The sequence below is a fragment of the Mya arenaria genome, chromosome 15 (genome assembly GCF_026914265.1).
Source record: "Mya arenaria isolate MELC-2E11 chromosome 15, ASM2691426v1".
Lineage (NCBI taxonomy): Eukaryota > Metazoa > Mollusca > Bivalvia > Myida > Myidae > Mya > Mya arenaria.
In genome coordinates this window covers 15,152,183-15,177,386 of record NC_069136.1, presented here as the reverse complement: position 1 = coordinate 15,177,386, position 25,204 = coordinate 15,152,183, and the positions used below count along the sequence as shown (strand labels likewise).

The 25,204-nt window shown below is 36.0% G+C and overlaps 1 protein-coding gene across 8 annotated transcripts in view; it reads right to left on the bottom strand.

Moving 5' to 3' along the window:
* LOC128218882 (myosin-VIIa-like) overlaps window positions 1–25,204 on the bottom strand; it is a 69,638-nt gene that overhangs the window by 29,395 nt on the left and 15,039 nt on the right. For 7 of the 8 annotated variants that reach the window (XM_052926627.1, XM_052926631.1, XM_052926633.1 and 4 more), the window contains 18 exons: window positions 14,427–14,687; window positions 12,876–13,060; window positions 11,606–11,727; window positions 10,836–10,978; window positions 10,263–10,376; window positions 9,443–9,596; window positions 8,917–8,996; window positions 8,342–8,601; window positions 7,555–7,765; window positions 6,661–6,796; window positions 6,129–6,235; window positions 5,586–5,723; window positions 5,005–5,126; window positions 4,456–4,579; window positions 3,838–4,017; window positions 1,379–1,597; window positions 926–1,033; window positions 547–678 (listed from right to left, as the gene is read on the bottom strand). In XM_052926627.1, the coding sequence (XP_052782587.1) occupies window positions 547–678; window positions 926–1,033; window positions 1,379–1,597; window positions 3,838–4,017; window positions 4,456–4,579; window positions 5,005–5,126; window positions 5,586–5,723; window positions 6,129–6,235; window positions 6,661–6,796; window positions 7,555–7,765; window positions 8,342–8,601; window positions 8,917–8,996; window positions 9,443–9,596; window positions 10,263–10,376; window positions 10,836–10,978; window positions 11,606–11,727; window positions 12,876–13,060; window positions 14,427–14,687 (2,796 nt within the window). The remainder of the gene's footprint in view (window positions 1–546; window positions 679–925; window positions 1,034–1,378; window positions 1,598–3,837; window positions 4,018–4,455; window positions 4,580–5,004; window positions 5,127–5,585; window positions 5,724–6,128; window positions 6,236–6,660; window positions 6,797–7,554; window positions 7,766–8,341; window positions 8,602–8,916; window positions 8,997–9,442; window positions 9,597–10,262; window positions 10,377–10,835; window positions 10,979–11,605; window positions 11,728–12,875; window positions 13,061–14,426; window positions 14,688–25,204) is intronic. The other variant, XM_052926635.1, reaches the window with a different exon arrangement.

The following is a 25,204-nucleotide window of genomic DNA, read 5'->3' as shown; positions in this document are numbered from 1 at the left end:
CATTATTATTTTTTCTCAGATTAAGCTGATTTTGGCATCTGAGTCAGTGAATGCCTTCAATTCGGCTATACAGAATAACTCTTATTAAAACAGATCTCAATTGATAGAAATACTGCTGAAAAATTCATTTTTCTTAAAGCGTAAGTAACAATTTTAGCCATGAAACATCAATTTTTGAACAGAAATATGAAAAACTTTGATATAATCTTTAATTTGTCAATAGTCTTATCACGGGTTTCCAGACTTTTTGCAAAAAATGATTAATTCCAAAGAATAAAGCAAGTTGCAAAACAGTCCATATGTGAGAGTGCAGCTCTAAAGCAATCAAATTCAAGGATGAATGCATGAATATAATCCTAACCTTTCCCTAGAAAAATATAAAATGAGCTACCTTGATTATTAAATGTTTAATGTTAATATTAGAATGGTACAAATGGGTGAACAATTCAAAACAATTAAAGAAGGGTTTACTTTAAGCAATCAAAAAAGAGTTTGAATGACAAAATCTGCATGAAAATCTGCATGAAATGATTTTGCAGTACAGACCACTTGGGAGTCAGACTTTGGCTCGTTTATACGCCTCTCAGTAATCTCGATCTGTTCTTTCTTCATGCGAGTCTGATCCCGCTGCTGTCTTTCGATTTCTGCAGCTTCAGACTCGATCTGAGCCAGTCGTTCCTGAAGCACGGGAAAACATGAAATGTAATTTAAAAAAAAATATGAATAAGAATTAATTTAGATTATACAATTTCTTTCTAACACCATTGTACTTAACATATTATGTATCTTGTAAATCTTTTACATTGTACAAAATAATTATGTTTAAACCAAATTCTTGACAGTGCCCTTTTTGCCTTTAGCAGACTGTCCCTTTTCTGCAGCATCCTGCCCTTTCAAAACCTGGCTACAACCCTAAGTTGTGTACCTGATGTAACCTCTCAGCCTCAACCTTTGCCTTCTTCTCATTCATCTTCTTACGTAGCTTGTTCTCCTCCTCACGCCGTATTTGCTCTGCCTCCAAACGTCGCTCATACTGCATAAGAAAATGGGATGTCAGCATTTGTATTGCATGGGAAACTGGGACGTCAGAGTTTGTATTACATGAGAAAATGGGATATCAGTGTTTGTATTGCATAAGAAAATGGGATATCAGTGTTTCTATTGCAAGAGAAAACGGGATATCAGTGTTTGTATTGCATGAGAAAACGGGATATCAGTGTTTGCATTGTATGGGAAGAATGGTATGCCAATGTTTGTAATGCATGGGAAAGTGTAAAGTTTTTACTTGAAAGCACTACCACTGCTTACAGCATCAAGGTCATTAAAGTGAAAGTATGAATGACTTTTTGCCTAAAAATAATAATAAAATAGTACGTACCTCAATCTTGAGTCGCCTGAACTTCATACACTGTATGGCTGTACGGACGCTGGCCTGTATCTTGATGATGGCTATCATTCTCTGCTGGGCCCATCGCCTTACCAGGAAGCCCCGGCAGTATCGCTGTAGGTTGATCACCATGCTACGCTGGGCGTTGAACCTTGCGGTAAGGATACGTGACCTTGCAAGGGCCTGCAGTCTCATATAACCTTGTCGCATCTGGAAACATAGTTAAAGTATTTTTAACTAGAACTGTAAGCCATAGGCTAACGAATACCCCCCACCCCTCCATGTCTAGGTTGTTTGCCCTGGAGTTAGGCCGGACAAAGCTAATTTTGCCTACAAGGGGAGATAACTCCAGTCAGGGTCATGTGACCTGTACCAAATTCACAGAGGCGAAAGTTTACAACATGGCCATTAATTTCTGAAAGTTTGATAAAGATTTGTTGAATAATAACAAAGATGAATCCCGGACAGGGCTTATTTTGCCTACTTTAACACATCAAGGGGAGATAACTCCAGTCAGGGTCATGTGACCTGTACCAAATTCACAGAGGCGAAAGTTTACAACATGGCCATTAATTTCTGAAAGTTTGATAAAGATTTGTTGAATAATAACAAAGATGAATCCCGGACAGGGCTTATTTTGCCTACTTTAACACATCAAGGGGAGATAACTCTGGTCAGGGTCATGTGACCCGTACCAATTTCACAGAGGCGCAAGTTTACATCATGGCCATTAATATCTGAAAGTTTGAAAAAGATTTGTTCAATAACGACAAAGATGAATCCCGGACAAAAAAAAAACGGACGGACAGACGGACAGACAGACAGACGGACAGACGGACAACCCGATTCCAGTATACCCCCCCAAAACAAAGTTTTAATTACCCGGTATCCCTAATTTTCATGATTACATCATAAAATCTTTTGTTGACATTAGAGTATATGCTTAATTATTTCCTTTCTATGTTCTATATTGCAAGGTGCACAATATAGCTTGATGCCAATTAGGTACAGAATACAGAAAACATGTAACTAAGAGGTATTTTGGATGCTATTTTAACTTGGGATTGTGTGACTACTTGCTATGATTTTTTTTTTTTTTTTATAAAGGCTAACATTTTTTATCTGTACTTAAAATGTTTTTTGCTCGATTTTTTAATCAATATAGTCAAATGAGTTAAAAATGGTAATGCATTGAAATTTAAAACTTTTTTTTGCATCAACTCATATTGTGTGCCTTGAATATGGTTAAGAACCTTTTCATTTTCACATGTCAAAATTTTAGACACAGGTTGCTTACAATAAAGACATATGTTTGTAAAATGTATTATTTGTGTAACAAGAGCTGTCACAGAGACAGCGCGCTCGACTATTCCGCCGCTTTTCAGTGTAAGGATTGACTTAAAAGTGGTTACATGCAAAACCTTAACCAGAATTTCTATGTTGAATAAAAAAGGGGCCATTTTTTGAATTTAATGCAAACTAGAGTTATATTACTTGGTTATTTAAGTAGATTGGACGGTTGAGTACCATTTTATAAAGTCTCAATGCAATACATCCAGTAGTTGCTGAGATATTAACCTATGTGTGCTTACATGAAAAACCTTTACCAGAATTTCTAAGTCAAATAATAAAGGCCCATAATTTGCATTATATTCAAAAACGTGTTACCTTACTTCTTTAATTTAGTAGGTTATATAGTTGGGAATACATATGTAAAGTTTCAATGCAATACATGATATATTTGCTGAGATATTGACTTAAATGTGGTTACATGCAAAACCTTTACCAGAATTTCTAAGTCGAATAATAAAGGGCAATTATTTTGCATTAAATGCAAACTAGAGTTATCTAACTTGATTCATTTAGTAGGTTGGATGGTTGAGTACCATTGTATAAAGTCTCAATGCAATACCTCAAGTAGTTGCTGAGATATTAACCTATGTGTGCTTACACGCAAAACCTTAACATGAATTTCTAAGTCAAATAATAAAGGGCAATTATTTGCATTAAATGCAAACTAGAGTTATCTAACCTGGTTAATTAAGTAGGTTGGATGGTTGAGTACCATTGTATCGAGTCTCAATGCAATACCTCAAGTAGTTGCTGAGATATTAACCAATGTGTGCTTGCACGCAAAACCTTAACCAGAATTTCGAAGTCGAATAATAAAGGCCTATTATTGGCATTAAATGCAACTAGAGTTATCTAACTTGGTTAATTAAGTAGGTTGGATGGTTGAGTACCATTGTATAAAGTGTCAATGTAATACCTCAAGTAGTTGCTGAGATATTAACCTATGTGTGCTTGCACGCAAAACCTTAACCAAGGGGTGATGCCGACGCCGACGCTTGGGTGAGTAGTATAGCTCTCCTTATTCTTCGAATAGTCAAGCTAAAAATGTATGAAAACATACTGTGTAGACCAAATTTTAGACCAAGAGTACCACTCACAGCAAGGAAGCGCTTCCTGGCGTAGTATCCTCTCCAGCATGACTGTATGGTCGTACAACTCCCCCGCATCTTCAAGTAGCGACGTCTCACCGCCCACATACGGATACACTTCTGGATAACGGAGATCTTCTCTGTCAGGGCCACTTCACGACACTGCTCTAGGTAAGCGTCTTGGGCATCCTGGGGTAAAATAACGTGGAAAATAGTCAAAAGTTTCAAGGAGTTTTTCGTACATATTGTGTGGTAAATAGTTAAAAATTTGTAAAAATTATAACTCAAGGCAATGTTTTGAAATGATGGAATGTATATTTGAAGCTGAGATCATAATAAGTGTAAATAAAAAATGAAAAAAATCTGACTTACATGTAGATAATTCTGAATCATTGAGGGCACATAATTTATTAAGAAATATATTGAACATGAATCAATTTCCGTCACAAACACCATACATCATTTTAGTATAAAGAAAGATAGTAAACGGTGTTTGAAATAATAAATATCTGAGCCATTTGATTGAACAATTACATAAATGAGCTAACAGACTCAATGGAATCACTGAGGCATGTCTAATGATAATTATAAGACCCCCCTGGTCCCCTTGATGAAATAGTTTTGTACCTTGAGGAAGACCTTGGATCTACCAAGCTGGAAGTCCATGCCTTTGAGAACTTTCGTACAGATCTTGGTACTGGCTGATCTACATTCCTCCTTGTGTGCGGGGCCAATACCCTCCGCCAGGATCCTGCAAGGGTAAATAAGGTGTAACTTAATATACAAAGCAGTTAAGTTATCTCAATCAAGTATAAGCTTAATTATCATTAAATTGCCATTAGGGACTATCTAGCAAATTTTTGCACTGGCTGACCTACATCCATTGTCTGGGTCCTGCACAGGGAAATAAGGTGTAAGTTACATAAACAGCAGTGCAGGTTTTTAATCCATATATAAGCTTAATAATCTTAATTGCATTGAGGACTATCATGCATATCTTTGCATTGGCTGACCTTTACCAAATCCTGCCGAGGAATTGAGATTAAATTTACATTGGTGCAGAAACTCAACCCATTAATAAGCTAGTTAATTAAAACCTAGGGGGTGTTTCTATAAAGGGTTTTAGTCATAACTTAAATCATCTTAATCTGTATAAATGTCACAAATTAGGTGTACCTGTATCTGTCAACAAAGTCAAAGAATGAATGTCTGATGGGATAGCCGGCTCGTCGGATCCGAATGGTCTCCATCATACCAGAGTATCGAAGCTGCTTGCAACAAAGCTCTCGGTCAAAGTCCTGGAGAGTAAAAAACATTCAAGGTTTTTCAAACATCTGTTACGCCCTGTCTCAGAGTTACATCGACCTTAACTAACCATAAGGTCAAGAGTGATTTGATTAATATCAATGTTGTTAGTGAACACTGACATTGATGATTTAATCAAAACATGTCAGTGTTAGCATCTTTAATTTAACAACAGATTTTGGACTGTCGGGCCAATATGATATTTTAAAACAAATATGGGGCCAACTTATTAACGAACATGTTGTTATTTTAATGAAAGTTAAAATCAGATATTCCCTGTCTTAATGAGATAATAGTTAGACTGGAAATGGTCCTCTAGTTTTAATAGTTAAAATCTTAAATCCATTTCTGACACTCACTGAGTATTCAACTAAATTTTCTGAGCTTATGATATATTGTCGTACACTCTTTGATAAGATGGTCCTTATAATATAAGCTGTTTGAAATCATACCTGGGCTCGCTTGAACTCGTTGGGCTTGATACACCGTACAAAGAATGGCTGGCAGGCATTCAGGGTCTTCATAAGGGAGTCGAGGGATTTCTTGAACTGGGCTCCTAGCGTTGGGGCTCTCTTACGAGTGTCCTGGCCCTAAGGTCAGATAACAAAACATGCTGATTCACAATGTCTTCATTTGCATAATAATGCTTATGTTCGTTGATACATTATAAAAAGAGTAAGATGAGACACTCAGAAAAAACAAATGATCGGGTAACCTCTCTCTTCTGTAGAATGTATACTGTTATTAGCATTGTTCATTATTATATCTGAATTCACTATATATTATTTTCTTTGGTTTTGATCATTCAATGCTCATGATTAAGTTTTATGCATTACCAACAGAAATAAAAAAGTGGTTAAACCAAAATACTTTAATTACAACGGCAAGTTGACACTGCTGTGCAGTTTAACATTATAGACAAGAAAAGGTTTTTGTAAGTCCTTTAACGTCTTGCTAATAATTGAAGTTGATGAAAGTGTTGCATTGTAACCCACCATGTGTATGTCATGGCTGAAGAGACCTTTGAGGAACTTGTTGCCGGACCCCTGGATGATCTGCAGGAGGTCGGGGGAGAATGTGTCCCTGTTCTTCTCCAAGAATCCTGCAACACAACATTACCAGGGTATTACCAGGTAATACAATAGTCATAAGGCCAAAATACCAACAACTTAATACAACAATGCCTTAATGTGGTGTAAGCTTACCACAGGGTGATATAAACTGGGTGAGAGTGGTCTAGTGGTATACATGACCGTGTCTCAGTCAAGAGGATGTGGGTTCGATCCCCACCAGGGGTACTTTCTCATGGCCTCTGAAAAAGGACACAGTACTGGTTTCTGCTCAGGAAATGGACTCGAGAGTGAACTTATAAGCTATTCGCTTTCGTCACAATCGAGCTATAATAAATTAGTAATAACGGTTCTTCACTAATCACTGCTGCAAGATTTTCCATTGTACTGAAATGAAATGCCTTACTAAGACTAAGTATTTATATGGTTATATTGCTGAAGCAGATACTGCTCGTACCTTTGCTGTCATAGAACACGACGCCAGCAAAGTGGTTGATACCGAACACTCGGTTGATGTCGGCCTTGGGTCTCAGATAATTCTTGTTGTTCTCATGGGTCTGGTGAAGTTTGTGTAACATAGTCTGGTCTGTACCCTGGATATAAAAAACAGTATTTTACTTCACATAATTTATTCAATTTAATTTCAATCAGAATTTGACTGTCCTGTTAGCGCAGTGGTTAGCATACTCTCACCTAGGCAACTGGGGTTTGATTCCCGGCCTGGGTACATGTGAGTTTGGTTTTTGGTACCCAAGCTTGACAAGTGGGTTTTCCCGAAGTACTCCGGTTTCCCCCACAATACATGAACAAGTTTAAACTAAATAATTTACAAAGAGTGCCCAGTGGAGTGAACGCCAACACTCCTGTTGTTATTCGGGGGCATTAAAAAGGGGCATAATTCAACAACTATTAAAGCCATAGCTATGGGCCTTGCTGCACATGTATTGTCTCTGGCAACGTATGTACCAAGTTTCATGTAAAAAGGTTCAGCTGTTTGCACAATTAAGCCAACAACGACACCAAGGCTATGACATAACCTCCATTTATTTATTTTTAGTTCAAAATAAAGGAAAATTGTAATTTACAACAAGACCAACGCAAAGGGTGCAAATGCTTTGAATAAATTTTATAAATGTTAATTGTTTTTAATGTACACTAATTTTTATTTAAACAAATATACTTATGTTGTAAAATTTATATAATTTTAATAAATTGGCCTTTGGAACTGGTCCCAAAAAAAAGAGAAACAACATCAAAACAGATATGATTTAATGCTCAATCCACTATTAAGCTAAAAGAAATTAACACAAAAAACTGAATTTTGAAGGTGCATAGTCGTTTGAATCTTTACCCTGGGAAACTTGCTCTCCTCGTCCACAAGGGAGATGATATTCATGGGTCTGAGCCCGATCAGATCGAGGGCCTCCTGGTTGTCGACAAACTCAATGTGCTGCCAGTTGATGCCCTCATTGTCGTACTCCTCCTGCTCCAGTTTGAAGATGTGCTGTACGAAGAACTGTTGAAGGTTCTCGTTAGCGTAGTTGATACACAGTTGCTCAAAACTGGAATATATGGAATGTCTCATAAATGATGTCACGGTCAAAATCAAAGCGAGTAAATTTGAAATAAATGTTTAAAAATATGTTAGGGTAACGTAAACATTTTTAAGTTTTCAAAATCTAAATAAAAATGAATGTTCCTTTATATACCAACATTCAAGACTCTATCATTTATTGTATGAAGGACTTTGGCCCATATACACATGTGCATACAAGTTTATTATTCATTGCGTGAATTTCGTAAACACACAAAAAACAATCATAACATGAAATGTGAGGTTCAATGTTTTAGAGTATTATGACAACTAGACAAGCATATGGCTTAATCATAGTGGATCCTTGTTGGCTCGAACTCCCAGGGACCGGCAAAATTACTTCGAGCCTTGAAAACTTTCAGCCAAGCAGGAATGCTTACCTTTAGAATAAAGAAATTGGTCCTTAACATACAGTTCGAGCTAACAAGAAAATCAAGCCAAGCAAATTTTAGCTAACAGGGTTTAGCTGTATTGCTTTTACTAACTTATGCTCCAATTTTTGGTCATTATCAGTTTATTTTCATGGAATGGATGAACCTATTACCTGTTGACGTCAAAACTCTCAAAACCGAAGATATCAAGGACACCAATAGAACTGCGGAAGTGTTTCGGGTTTGATTTTGGCTTGAAGATTGCTATGTTGATCTTCTCTACAATCCAGACGAACATGCGTCCGTAGATTCCCTTCACGAAGGCGTCTCTTACATCCATGGACTGATTTACACCCATGGCACTGGTGACGCTTTCCCCTCGAGTTACGATCGTCTTGGTGGTAAGGGCGTCAATGAGGTCCTGGGCATTAAACTGGAAAAGAAAAAAGCTTGATTACTTCATTAGTTTTTATTTCAAATTCACAATTCAAAGAATAGAAATACTTCATATAACATAACATTCAATGACTTCAAACAACAAAACTTCAAAAGACTTTATATAACATAGTGATATTATTTGCATCTTTAAGCTAGAAATGACAATATTCAAGGCAAAATATTTTACATCAATAAACATCTAAAATCTACAATTATCTTGTGCATTCTCAAACAATTTTCAATGATCTTGCAAAAGTTAAATAATATTCAATATTTCCTCCATTGGGTGAAAAGCCCATGTTTCACTAACCTCAAACAGAGCACAGACTTTGTTGATGTGGGAGATGTCTGAGATCTCACTGGCATCGTCAATGTTGTCCATCTCAATGGCTGCAAATAATTGACAAATAACACTTTACAACATTGCTTATAAACAGGAGTTTATTTCAGTAAATACCACTCTTTATTTAATTCAATTATTTTTGTCAACACTCGTCGGTTCTTTATCTCTTTAACCGGCGAAAATACTTCAAGCCTCGTTAATATTGAGCCAAGCTTAGATGTAGTAAAACAAAATCCGTCCTTTACATCGAATTCGAGCAAATGAGGGATTTAGGGAAAGAAGTGTAAAATTAATAATAATAATAATAATAATAATTATTGTAGTGTTTTAATGTCCAATTTTTATTAATTACTCAAAACTGATTCCCAGTGAAGCGTATTATTGCATAAATCTCTAAGATTCCTCAGGCTTAACTGCTAAATTGAAATTACTTCACAATGGACCCTTGTCAATTTACATACGAAATGGCCGAGGTGCTCCGACTGACACTCACCATTATAGTTGAGGTTTCCGAGATGCAGCAAAGCTGAGAGGATCTTGAGCAGCTCCCAGACTTCCTTCTCCTGGAACATGAGAACTTTCATGGCCGACCGAATGTCTGCAAACTCCTTCGCGTCATCTCGACCCTCGCACTTCGTATCACCACCCTGTAAGACAGAATTGGAGAGTAAAAATATTATTGAAGATTGATTTTATGTATGAAAACACAAGTCATTACATACAGCCATATGGGCCAAACTGTTTCGTTTTGATGCCTGATGACCCCCATATAATTGAGTTCCATTTACTATCATGTAATAAGCCAAAAATAAAATACAGATATAAAAATTCCCACATAACTTTAAACTTGAAATGAACTATTGAAGGCCAGAAAGGCTTGTTTTTTTATATCAAATTGCAGACCAGGAGAAATGCACTGAGGTATCAGCATTGCTTCATAATCTGCATTTCAAACTTGTGAGAAAATTGTTTGATATAACAAACTCAGGACACAAACTATTTTTGGGTGAGTTTTTATTATAGGCTCAAATGCTTTGTATGTATAAGAAAGCACTGCAGAGCAATACAAACGCATGACTGCTGGGGGGTTTTCCTGTTTGACATGGGGCATAACTCACAATTTTTAAAGCCAGAGTGATGGGCCTTACTACAAATGTGTGTATTGTATGTGTGCAGTTTTTGAGTCATGCCAAGTTTAAAGTTATTGCATAAAGATTCTTAAACCCACAGCAACACTTAGGTTACTACAATACCTCAACTTCAAAAAACAGGGGAGCTAAAAATTGCAGACTGGACAAATGCCAGCAACCCACCTGAGTCAGATACCAGTAGTGTGCGGGAGTCTGGACGTCCAGCTTTTTCTTCTCCTCACTAGTCATTCCTGCCAACATGCAGTAGAAGATGTGGTAGTTTCTCTCATCGTGAGCCTGCAATGGTAAGGTTAATTTATACCAATTTATTTTAGCTTGATTGTGTAGAAAGCTTACACCTTATTTTAAACACTGTAGAGTCAGTTTCCTGGGTCAATCTCACAAGTATTGAGTGTGCATGTAAGAGGCCACAAGAACTTTCCCCAATCAGGGAATGAACCTGGGATCTCTTGGTAAGGAGGTGGACAGTCTACCTCTGAGCCATCTGGACATTCTGAATGGTTGAGGTATGACCTTATTAATGTCATGATTATAAAAAAGTTAATTGAAATGTTTAAATAGGGCCAAGCATATGTGCATTTAAAGTTCTATGATTTTAAGAAATAGTTACCACCCCTGGTTGATAAACAGTGCATATAATAGATTTGAGTAGCGATCGAACCCAGAATATTTCGGCGTGGGAGGAATGGGGTGAGGGGAGACACTAATGTTCATCGCATACATGGCATCTCTTACCTGATGAACAATACGGGACTTTTCCAACAAGTACTGAAGGATCTTGGCGCCCTCGATAGATCCTCGCTGGTTGAAGTGGATGTCAATGTACTTTCCAAATCGGCTAGAGTTGTCATTCCTGATTGTCTTAGCATTGCCAAATGCTGGAGAAAAAAAAATATATATATTTGTAATTGCATTAAACTTTATTACAGTATTTTTAAAACAAAAGTTCTTTCATCATCTATTGTATCGAATGTTTCATTGAAAGTAAATAAATGACGATAAATCATGCCTTGATACAAAACATTTTTCTTCTGTTTTTTTCTATTATCTTTTCTATTCTATTCAACCTGAACCCATCATGCACATTTCATCGACATGATACTGAATACTTAATAACTACTTGTTCAAGAAAATAAATACATTGAATTCAAGTTTACATGGATTTCTTTGTCCAAGGTTACCTCATGACTAGCAAATCTGTCTATTTGTATTTATAACAGTTATGAATGTTTACATCACGGTGGTTGGGCATCATGTCATTTGTCATTCTGTCCGTAAAGGAGGACTGATATAATTGCTACTCATATATATATTGCTATTGACAAAACCAGTTAATTTAAAATATTATAGACCATGATGCACAAAATTACCTTTGCATTTGCACCTTTTTGGTTGTCATAAACAAAAGATTGTTGCGCAGACTTTTGTGGAAGCAAACAAACTATTCTATATTTGTTTTTATCTCATTTCACATTGTTCGTGGTAGTTTAGTTTGTACAACCAACCTTCCATGATGGGGTTGGCCTCCAGGATCTGCTGTTCTATCCAGGAGTGTTGGCCGCTGATGGCTGCCAGGAACTGCAGGATCAGTTTCGTACTCTCAGTCTTTCCTGCACCAGACTCTCCACTGGAACAAACCCAAGGTTATAATATATTATATAAGGTATAATAGTTATAGTAGTAAAATCATTGACAGGCTTTATAAGTATCCGAAATCAAAAAATACTCTGTTCAATTAAAGTCTAGCATATTTTTTTTAGGCCCAAGTTTAATTTATTGCATGGTAATAATATATTTCATTGTATTATATTGTATTGTCCTTTCCAATTAATTTTAATGAGCAGATATATTTATTTCAGTATATTTTAGTAACCTTTAGCAACTTTGACCTGACGAAACTTCTATACAATTACAAGGTACACTCCTTTATTGAAATGGGCCCCTGAAATTTTACTGTCCTAATTTTGTTTATCAGCTATCTCAACTGATCACGAAGATATCTTTTTTTTTAAGGGTGTCCAACATCTTGAGTTACACTATACAGTGTACATCTTATACCACACTATGTGTGTGTGGCAGTTTCCATTCATTTACCAAATAAAATCCAGCTTTGAGGCGGGTTTTTTTATGCCCAAGTTTAATTTATTGCATGGTAATAATAATTTTCGTAATATTATATTTTATTGTCAACAAACTTCATAAACTCACAAAGGGCGTCATTAAAGTTATCATTATACTCCAATTACAGAACAAACTATGCACTTCCTGAATAATAATTACTACTTCGCTAGTACGTTGATTTATGCAATCGCAATATCATTCACAACTTATAAATATCTCCAAAGTTGATAGATTTCTAAAGGTTTGCTGGTTAATTTAATGGTAGTTTCTAAGAAATAATAAGTTCATAGCTCATTTTAATACTGCCACTTGTAACATTATTGTTTGAACTTTTTTGGAGTACTGTTATAACTGTTTGCAAATGGACTTAGCAATTCAAGGTTTTGAAGCATTCATTGAAAGATCATGGTTTTTGTTCCACCCAGAACCACTAAGTGAATGTCATATCAAGCACATCATCTATAGCCTGTCAAGCCACTTTGCATAAGAGAAAAACCAACTGTTGATGTCAGCGATTTTGCAAATTATTTTGCATATCATATGGAACTTACTACTGAAGAGTCATTACCCCTCACAGTATTCATACATGTAGCATGCATTCATTTCATTTCAACTTGACATTCATCTTATACATAATTGACCAAGATTTTGTACCTGATAATAACACACTGGTCGTGCTGGTAGCGCTGCATATTGTGGTACGAGTTGTCAGCGATAGCGAAAATGTGCGGGGGTAACTCCCCGATTTTCTTGTCTCTGTAGTTGTTGATGTACTCGGGCGTGTAGATGTCCAGTACCTGGTAGGGGTTTACAGCCACCATGATGGACCCAGTGTACGTCTATAAAACAGTATGTAGTATGATGCAGTAGATAAGATTATAATTCAATTACCTCAGAGAGATGGTAATTGGCATATCTTAAATCCTCCAAACATACTTTTTATTTCAATATAGGAGAAAAAGGTCATAAAATACACCCAAAATGCTTCATTTTGGAGTAGAAATTGTTAAAACTTTGAGGGAGAAGAGCAAGTAAGAAACATAACACCCCCTATAACGCCAAATTCTGGATCCACCCCTGCGTCTGTTGTAGTTTAACTTTTCGATAACAAAAAAGACCCAGCTTATAGTGTATAAATATAAGGATTAATCACAATTTTTCGCATGTTCTATTGCTGTATTGTTGAAAGCAGGAGAGCATCCTTGTCAACATCCCGAGAAACGGTAGAGCTCTTCATGGAATTGCTCACATGCTCTCCTGCATTCATAATCATGAACATATACAGGCAATCCTTAAATACAACAAAAAGATAGTAGTATTTTTTAACCTAGGAAAAGTTTATCCTCTATTTCAGTTCTTAACAAAGAAGAATGGAGCCAGCATACCATTGTGAAATCACAGTGCACCCCTCTCAAACAGTGTCAGCAATGACAAGTTAGGTTTAAAATTAATTACATTTTGGAGTAACAACAATGAAAGCTGAAATGAACACCTATTAACAAGGAAGAGCCATAGTAGCTTAACTCGTATGATATATGATGCAAGTGCACCTTGATGGAAATCAGTGCATCCTGTTAAGCAGACTTGTAAATCCAACTGCGTGTAAGAATCTTTACATTTAATGAACAATAATTTACAAAAGATTTATATAATTTATATAAAGAATAATTACTGCAGCAACAACCAGGGTTGTTGAAATTATACACAATTGCTTCAATGCTAGAGTGTAGTTTCAACCACGCGGGTAGTTGGCGAAGTAACTGTTTTGTAACATGTTGTCAAAGACTGTAACTGTCAGTTAATAGCGTGCAGTGTAAGTGAATGGCATTTTGTAATTTATCCCTATCATAGTTATAGCATGTTAAGCTGTGCATACTTGTTATCGTATAAGTATCAATTGCATTTTTACTTTTGTTTATACTGTATGAACGCAGTAGGGCATGTGAGCAAATTCCGGTGCGCTTCTTGGTCATTTGCTCTCTTGCCCTACTGCCATAAACACATGAAAAAGTGTGATCAATACTTATATTTACATTTTAAATAAGTATTCATTACGATTCAAAATTATTAGTATCTTCTGCAATTTAGTATTTATTCTTAAAGAAATGTAACTGACAACATAGTCGTTTGTATAAAAGAGTAGCTGATATTTGTAAAATCTCATACCAACATGGAACAAGTATAATTATAAGTAAAATTACTTACATAAATTAAGTTTTGTTTATATCGCATGAACAAGTTTCGAAGGATTCCTGCCTCATTTAGGTCACCAAGCAAGATCATGTCTTCTATATGGTTCTGCGATGATACGTTCATGTGCCGTATCTGTGTTTTTGAGTCGATCCAGTGTTCCTTGCCGTCGTCGTCGAGAACCCGTATCCGCCCATGTTCGGATGCCTGGACGACGGCTCCGATTGACACGGTGAACTCGCCCTTTGTCTTTGGCTCCAGCCACACATGGTCACCCTAGAAACAGATGCACTCTATGTATTAATTTCATTCAGACTATACTAATATATTTTATTTATAATTTATTTAATTAATTAATAGTTTGTTTGACCTTTCATAACCTACTCACAAAATACCCTTGACCTATTTTTTTTGAAAATTTGACAAGAGCAGTCATTTTGTAAAGTTATCAGAGTCAATAACAAGAAGTGACTGTCATTCCATCAAGATAGAGAAACGCTATTTTTCACTTCACAATACATGTACTTTTAAAACCTATTATAACTGCAAGAGAAATTTCTGTCATACCTTTATTACAGAAAAAAGGGTTTAAAAGGTGTCCTAAATATAACAGAACTTTGATCAACAAGATCATACTAGTGGTCAAAAAAATTGTTCATGATGTTTTTCAAACATTATGCCCCCATCCCCTAGGCGCCATGTTGTCAGGAATATTTGGACCATTGAATGAACTAGAAATGTGTCCATAGGACACGGATGCCCCCACTTCGATTTTTTGTCACAGAAAATAAGCCATAATGATTATTCAGGATAATCTGCACATATAGGATAAGTTGAGTTGAGTTGGGTTTTACGGCATCTCAAGACTGTATAGGTTATATGGCGCCATTCAGGCAGGAAAAAACTTGTTGGATCCACATTGGACACATACTTTTCAAGAATTAGATTGGAAACATATATTTTTGAAGTATTTTTGGCAAAAAAGGGCCGTAACTCCTAAATGACTAAAGCGATTTCCATGACTATCGAACTTGATCAAGATATTATGGTCACAAACATGTGTTTAAAGTTTGGTGAGGATTGGACAAACAGTTTTCAAGAATTAGATTGGAAACATATATTTTTGAAGTATTTTTGGCAAAAAAGGGCCGTAACTCCTAAATGACTAAAGCGATTTCCATGGCTATCGAACTTGATCAAGATATTATGGTCACAAACATGTGTTTAAAGTTTGGTGAGGATTGGACAAACGGTTTTCAAGAATTAGATCGGAAACAATCTTCGGGACGTACGTACGTACAGACAGACGTACGTACGGACAAGGGCAACCCTATATGCCGCCACTTTGTGGGGGCATAAATATGCATGTACTGAAATGACAGCTGATTTGTCATTCACATTGGATCCCTTTGAAGCAGTCTTAAGATTATGACCATTTAAAGTGTGAGGATAGTAGGTACAGTTTTTAATCATGTTCAGATGATGACTCAGTCTGATATTAACATATAAAAATGTATCCCTTAAACAGCAGGGAATAAGTAAATATGACGTAAATTTTAATGACCTATATGAGTTGTGACCTTGACCTTGGACTCTATGGACTCAAAATCCATAATGGACTTCTGCTGGTCACCCCCAACCTAAATGTCAAGTTTGAGGGCCATGGGTGCAGGCATTGTTGAGTAATCATACAGACTAGATTTTTGCCTTCAAGGTCACTGTGAACTTGACCTTTGACCCCTTAAATCAATAGAGGTCATCTACTGGTCAGGCCCAACCTCCAAGTCAAGTTTGAGGGCCAATGGTGCGAGCATTAAGAAGTTATCACTAGGACAACCTTTTCGCATTCAAGGTCACTGTAACCTTGACCTTTGACCCCCAAAATCAATAGGGGACATTAACTGGTCAGGCCCAAGTTTGATGACCATAGGTCCAGGAATTGCGAGTACCCCCAAACTATTCTGCCAACACTTTAATCCAAATAAATTTCACTCTGAGAGAGGGTCGCAGGCAAAAGGTTACGTCTCTTAGTTAATGCAAATCCTGGATCTGCCCCTGACACCCATACTTCAAAATCATTCCCAATCCGTATAAGACTTTTAAAAGACTTTAATACAGCTAGGATAGCGCTTATTATATGTGTTACCACTCAAATACGTATAGATGCATAATGGAAGGAATCACTGTCAATCAATTTTGGTACAGTGCTTTAATAATTATGTAGCTACATATCATTTGCGACTCATTTTTGTTATATAAAATGATGAAAAAATAATCCGTCATATTTTAAGCAATTTTTTGTCCTATTGTTATCTAGTTTCATGCTCTTTCATCTATCTGTTATCAATGTGTACGCCTGATTAAAATCAGCAGTGAAATGTTTGCCTGGTTTGTTCAAACTGTTTAGTTAACTGAACTCGGCAGGTTACATGTTAGCCAAATAAAGGTGACTGAGGAACGTCTGGGTTCAAATCTAATATGCTGATGACTGATAATTTATTATGTAGGCCTAAAAAACAACAGTTGGTTTGGGTTACCTGACCCTACCTACAAAATAGGCCCTGACCCAACCATTTTAAAAGTCAGTTGGTAAAAAAAATAATTATCTTTTTTTTTCTTTTGAGTGCTTTAATATATATGTAGTTTTAAACCTTTGGATACAGAAACTTGCATTAACACCATTCTCAATGATGACAATTACATTCTAATATAAAGCCTAATAAAAAAATAAAAATAAATAAAGCCTACCTAGCCTACCTCTTTTTGAAAAGGATGTAACCCTAACCAAACCATTTTATGGCCAATTATCATGAGAAAGTTCATAATTTTATAAAATGATTCTCATATGCTTCAATATATCATGATATTTTCACTGCTGCAATGAAAATCATCTTGATATTTTCACTGCTCTTTATAATGATGGATGTTGGTTCCAATATTGCATTAAACAACAAACTGAAAGCAACTTCACTCTACGAGTGCTCCGTTGATAATTTTTTAAATGACGTTGCCAAGATTACTTCATGGCGTTATGACACCACATGATTTTCCAATCAATACTAATTAAATTGACTTTTTTTATAATTTTAGCATTTTTAAATTCTGACGAAGTTTGGTGTAAGATAAAAAATTAGTTCACTAGAACTACTGACTCAGTGAAATAAATGTTGATATTACACCAAAATTCAACAAATATCCTGTTACATATGCCGAATTTACCAGTAGTATATTAATATGAAAAATCAAACAAAAAACAAAACAATAGTTAAAACTGGCTTTTATTTTTTAGTCATAAATATTCTTTTATACAGTTCTTTTCAATATTAAGTCAGCTATTGACACTCAAACTCAAAATTCAATATTTTCTCATGTTTTTGTTTTTTAATTAATGTCCAAGAATTGGATTGAAGTCAGCTGGATACTGAATTTATTTTTCATCAAACACTAAAATACCTGTTTAACACAATATTTATTGGGAAAAATATTTGCTATCGGCCACCGAATCTACACTTTTAACACTGTCACATTGGTTTCATTTTCATATAAAATACATTATTTGTACAGTGGACACCCCAGGCTAAACAAATGATAACTCACTCATTATTTTGTGTGGTATATGCAGTCGAGCAATAATAATGCCAAAACTGATGTCTTACTTATGGCTTGAACACTTAACTAGCATACATAATGCAGTTTGACAGGCAAAAGAAAATATACAATAAATATTTGTTATTTATTAGTACAATTAAATTACAATGAATTGAATGAAACAATATCAGCTGTTTACACAGCAATTGGAGGGTTTATCAGTGAGGACCGTTGTAACAATTTCTATTTCCATATTTGGTTACAACAGACTTGTACTTGAAGCCCGGAAATCATAAAATATATTTCATACTTAAAATATCACACAAGTCAATCATTTTAGCACCTCGATCATAAAATAATAACTAATTGATTGAATTAATACATTATATTGTATGTCATCCAAACTTCAGATGTTATTTAACAGTCTTAGCTCTTTACGGCAATGTTATATAATTCCAGGGCTGAAGCAAGCTTAAAGGACCACAAAATAGGTTGATGCAAAAAATATATTTAAAATAAAATTCAATTATAATAAAAAATATATTAGCCTTTTAATATAAATGGATTTTCAATTAATAGCTAACTTGGCTTCAAATTCACCAGTTTAAAAAGCGCCAAAGTATTACTAATATTTATTATCTGTAGACAAATCATATGCTTTTGTTTGTTTTGATTGCTTTAGTAAAATGGGTCAAACATAATATTGCATTAAATTTACAAAATGTTTTTGCATCAAGCTATATTATGTCCCTTTAATGTTCTAAGTGACATTATAAATTATGAAGAGGACTGTTTAGCACCATTTTCCTTCCACCTCTCTCAATTTATTACACGGGCTTTAACAGCAGATAATAATCTCAATCTTAAAAATTGCTGGGTGTCGCGATCATGCCCAAAGCAGGCTATTTAAGGTGCTTAAAATATACATTCTTTTGAAATATTTTCAGTCAATTTATATTAATTTCAACATACTTCCTACTGTTTGTGATGTAACTGTCTGAGATTAAAATGACCTTTACCAAGGTTGAAATAATCTGATGTTTAAAAGCTTAACTTTGAATGTTGCAACATTTAATGCAGAAATAAACATATGTTAATTATCTTGGGGATGATATTTAAATTGCTGCATGAAAGATTTGCTAACAAATAGCTCATAGAAATGATTAAAAATATATATTTTTTTCAAATATAGGCATAATATACACCACATAATATATCAAGGACTATATTATATATAATATATAACAAGACGTGACACCTTCGCATAAAATCATGCCAATAAGAGTGATGAATATAATGTTGTAATATCTTGTTTCACAATCGTTATAATCTTGTTTCACAATCGTTATAAAATGATTTTAAAATTAAACTAAAGACTGTTTGAAAAGTACTAATTACAATATTATTCTTATATTTAAAGTACACTATTGACCTTCAAAAGTCAACATTAAAAGCATTCTTTTCATACTTTATTTAAATGTTCAAATATAGTAGTTCCCTATATATGAACTATAAACTGGTTTTCATTGAATGACATTCCATACACCTACCCGATATTACTAATACTTCAGTTGACCAAACAATGACATTACGCTGTTCTATTGTATGTTAAACAGTAACAGATATGTATTCAAAACAATACAGAGCTTGCAAACATTTCTTTCGTTACAGTTTCGGCATTTTAAATGCACATATGTAATTTCAGATTTGTTTATATATATGCGATAAGGTAAATATGCAAGATTTAGATTATAACCTATAATTTTAGCCAATGAAATCCTCTTCTGGCCTTCAATTTAAGTAATATAAAGTACTATGTAAATCCCTAAGAATTTGCATCATCTTTACAGCAGACAAGATCGACATCATAATTTTCCTGCATGTAGAAAACACCTTAGTCACTCTAAGTCAGTTTGAACAAATAATGTAAAATCTAAATGACTAAGAAGGGCTCACTTGCACCGCCCTTCATAATCATTTAGAACTTTATTAACATAATAATAAATTTATGTTCTAGCTATTACTTAAGTCATGAGTTTTACACCCTTTCATGCTGTTTATATACACCTATTATAAAGAAAGAAATGCATCATTTAATTCTCTGTCAACATTTCAGTTTTAAATTAAACTAGTTTATTTAAAATTTATTGGGAAGACATTTTTGAAAGGCTCTGAACGTACCCCATTAACTTAACCCGAGTGAGGCTAAAATCATGCATGTTTCTGGTCAAGTAAATACTATGATTGTTTTATTTCTTTAATGAGTTCCTTCTACTCAGACCCTTGGGTCCTGGGCCAAAACCTGATAGTCAAAAATTAGCATAGTTTTAAGCACATATATCTCTTCAAAAACTTTGCATCCTGTTGATGCACAAGTTTAAGAGAAAAGGGTCCTTAGGAAACCAATAAAGATAAGACTGGGGAATAATTGCGCTACAAAATAAATCATTGAATAGACTCATACCATATTTTTTAGATTGATTGTTAAGACAGCTAGCTTGTAACAAGCCGATATGAATCACATTATAAAGTTATTTTCCTGGGTAGAAACCAATAACACAGTGTACTATTTATACAGGCCAACTCACTCCAAGTGAATGTGCAACTCCATGGTGGGACTCGGACCCTCATAGCCACTTGGGTGAGAGCTAGACACCTTAACCAATATAACACACTTATCCTGGTTGCGATTGAACTCATGACCTCTTGGGTGAGAGGCAGACACCTTAACCAATATAACACTCTCATCCTGGTTGGGATTGAACCCATGACCTCTTGGGTGAGAGCTAGACACCTTAACCAATATAACACTCTCATCCTGGTTGAGATTGAACCCATGACCTCTTGGGTGAGAGGCAGACACCTTAACCAATATAACACTCTCATCCTGGTTGGGATTGAACTCATGACCTCTTGGGTGAGAGGCAGACACCTTAACCAATATATCACTCTCATCCTGGTTGGGATTGAACTCATGACCTCTTGGGTGAGAGGCAGACACCTTAACCAATATAACACTCTCCTCCTGGTTGGGATTGAACTCATGACCTCTTGGGTGAGAGCTAGACACCTTAACCAATATAACACTCTCACCCTGGTTGAGATTGAACCCATGACCTCTTGGGTGAGAGTCAGACACCTTAACCAATATAACACTCTCCTCCTGGTTGAGATTGAACCCATGACCTCTTGGGTGAGAGCTAGACACCTTAACCAATATAACACTCTCCTCCTGGTTGAGATTGAACCCATGACCTCTTGGGTGAGAGCTAGACACCTTAACCAATATAACACTCTCCTCCTGGTTGGGATTGAACCCATGACCTCTTGGGTGAGAGCTAGACACCTTAACCAATATAACACTCTCATCCTGGTTGGGATTGAACCCATGACCTCTTGGGTGAGAGCTAGACACCTTAACCAATATAACACTCTCCTCCTGGTTGAGATTGAACCCATGACCTCTTGGGTGAGAGCTAGACACCTTAACCAATATAACACTCTCATCCTGGTTGGGATTGAACTCATGACCTCTTGGGTGAGAGGCAGACACCTTAACCAATATATCACTCTCATCCTGGTTGGGATTGAACTCATGACTTCTTGGGTGAGAGTCAGACACCTTAACCAATATAACACTCTCCTCCTGGTTGGGATTGAACTCATGACCTCTTGGGTGAGAGCTAGACACCTTAACCAATATAACACTCTCATCCTGGTTGGGATTGCACTCATGACCTTTTGGGTGAGAGTCAGACACCTTAACCAATATAACACTCTCATCCTGGTTGCGATTGAACTCATGACCTCTTGGGTGAGAGGCAGACACCTTAACCAATATATCACTCTCATCCTGGTTGGGATTGAACTCATGACCTCTTGGGTGAGAGTCAGACACCTTAACCAATATAACACTCTCCTCCTGGTTGGGATTGAACTCATGACCTCTTGGGTGAGAGCTAGACACCTTAACCAATATAACACTCTCATCCTGGTTGGGATTGCACTCATGACCTCTTGGGTGAGAGTCAGACACCTTAACCAATATAACACTCTCCTCCTGGTTGGGATTGAACTCATGACCTCTTGGGTGAGAGCTAGACACCTTAACCAATATAACACTCTCATCCTGGTTGGGATTGCACTCATGACCTCTTGGGTGAGAGGCAGACACCTTAACCAATAGAACACACTCACCCTGGTTGAGATTGAACTCATGACCTCTTGGGTGAGAGGCAGACACCTTAACCAATAGAACACACTTATCCTGGTTGAGATTGAACCCATGACCTCTTGGGTGAGAGGCAGACACCTAAACCAATAGAACACACTCACCCTGCTTGTGATTGAACCCATGACCTCTTGGGTGAGAGTCAGACACCTTAACCAATAGAACACACTCACCCTGCTTGTGATTGAACTCATGACCTCTTGGGTGAGAGGCAGACACCTAAACCAATAGAACACACTTATCCTGGTTGTGATTGAACCCATGACCTCTTGGGTGAGAGGCAGACACCTTAACCAATAGAACACACTTATCCTGGTTGAGATTGAACTCATGACCTCTTGGGTGAGAGGCAGACACCTTAACCAATAGAACACACTTATCCTGGTTGAGATTGAACCCATGACCTCTTGGGTGAGAGGCAGACACCTTAACCAATAGAACAAACTTATCCTGGTTGAGATTAAACTCATGACCTCTTGGGTGAGAGGCAGACACCTAAACCAATAGAACACACTTATCCTGGTTGGGATTGAACCCATGACCTCTTGGGTGAGAGCTAGACACCTTAACCAATATAACACTCTCATCCTGGTTGGGATTGCACTCATGACCTCTTGGGTGAGAGTCAGACACCTTAACCAATAAAACACACTCACCCTGGTTGTGATTGAACTCATGACCTCTTGGGTGAGAGGCAGACACCTTAACCAATAGAACACACTTATCCTGGTTGAGATTGAACCCATGACCTCTTGGGTGAGAGGCAGACACCTTAACCAATAGAACACACTCACCCTGGTTGAGATTGAACCCATGACCTCTTGGGTGAGAGTCAGACACCTTAACCAATAGAACACACTCACCCTGGTTGTGATTGAACTCATGACCTCTTGGGTGAGAGGCAGACACCTAAACCAATAGAACACACTTATCCTGGTTGTGATTGAACCCATGACCTCTTGGGTGAGAGGCAGACACCTTAACCAATAGAACACACTTATCCTGGTTGAGATTGAACCCATGACCTCTTGGGTGAGAGGCAGACACCTTAACCAATAGAACACACTTATCCTGGTTGAGATTGAACCCATGACCTCTTGGGTGAGAGGCAGACACCTTAACCAATAGAACACACTTATCCTGGTTGAGATTGAACTCATGACCTCTTGGGTGAGAGGCAGACACCTAAACCAATAGAACACACTTATCCTGGTTGGGATTGAACCCATGACCTCTTGGGTGAGAGCTAGACACCTCAACCAATATAACACTCTCATCCTGGTTGGGATTAAACCAATGACATCTTTGGTGAGAGGCAGACACCTAATCAAACACTAAATTTAAATCCCACCATTGCTGTTTACAAGATGGCATTGGTATGAACCCTTATATCGTTAAGATGTAATATTATATACATTCTAATTTTTTGTCAATTTTATCTTGGTTTTGAATCAAAAGGCCGAGCTGATTTGAGAGTCAAACCATTTTCAACAATGTTTTCATTCAATGGTAGGACAAAATCTCAAAAGTAACTTCAGCTTTGGTCGGAGTTTAAGCACACATAAAATGTAAATAAACTTATAGTTAAAGGGCTTCTTATTGAGATAAGGTATACATTTAAAACGTTTACTGAAATAAAAGTATGGAGGTATAACATACATGTACATACTTTATAAAATCTATGAATAGCACATAACATATTTATAATTATATATATACACATTTTGGAATACTTTAATGATAAAATAATTGTTGTTTAATGTTAGTGGTTGCATTACATTCAAAAACATAATTTGAAAGCTTCTGTGTAATTTTAAATAGGAAGTACATAATTGATTTACAATCAAATTAATTTATGCGTGTACAATCTAAATTTGTAATTTTCAAGACACCATCCAGGTCAACAAAATATTTTGTCCAATGAGTATTTCTCAAGTTTTTCAGTAAAGCAGCAGTCAGCTGTTCTTGATTTTAATCAGGTCAAGTGGCAGATATGAACCGTGGCTGGCCCAGTAAATGGGTAGTTTACATGAAATAATGTAGACCACTAAAAAAACTAAAGATGGTAAGAATGCAATTTACACTAAATAAATAGTTATGCGACTGCACTGCATCAGACCATTTATTTTGATAAGTACATATAAAAAATTACTAACAATCACTAACCATTACTTATAAGTCTATACAGAGAAAAATAACTGACAGTAGAAAATCTTTCCAGTTCATCAACATGTAAAGACCTTTAAATATACTCCAAATATGGTTATTCATTCATAATAAATCTTTCTACAGTCTCCCTTTTATATAACATTGTGATAATCATGGTGAAAATTAAGTTGTTTTCGCTATTCAGATGCACTCAACCATTATTTGGAAGATAGTTAAATTATGTCCTCCCTTTCAAAACTTCATACGTCTTTACACAGAAAAAGTTTTATCAGCTGATGAAATTGTATTTCTTTTTAAAAGAAGTACCCGGTACATTAATGATTATGCAAAAGATGCGAGAATTGGGTTAAAAAAAAGATGCAACTTTTTGCTTTTATACTTGTGCAAACTAGGCTCATCCTAAAACGCCCGAACTTGGGTGAAAAGTATGGTGGTATCGTGTATCGATGAATGGTTCACTTATCTTCCTCTCCTTTTAAAAAAAAACTGGAGACACTGTCACTTAAAATTACTCCTTCCTAAAACTTGAGACTTGGTAATGAATATGAAATTTCAATTTCGAAATAATATTACAGTATTTTATTACCATTGAAATTCTGTGCTTTAAGACCATGAAGGTTCATATTAGCCTCAATTGTTTAAATATATACTCTTGTTGCTCTGTTTTAATTATACAAGAGACTTTCTTAACACTGAACAGTTTTATACAGCTGGGGGCTGTTTCAATAAAGGATTTTAGTCGTAACTTCAATTCTCTTAAACCTGTATAAAGATTAACGATACATGTACATCAATTATTTTTATT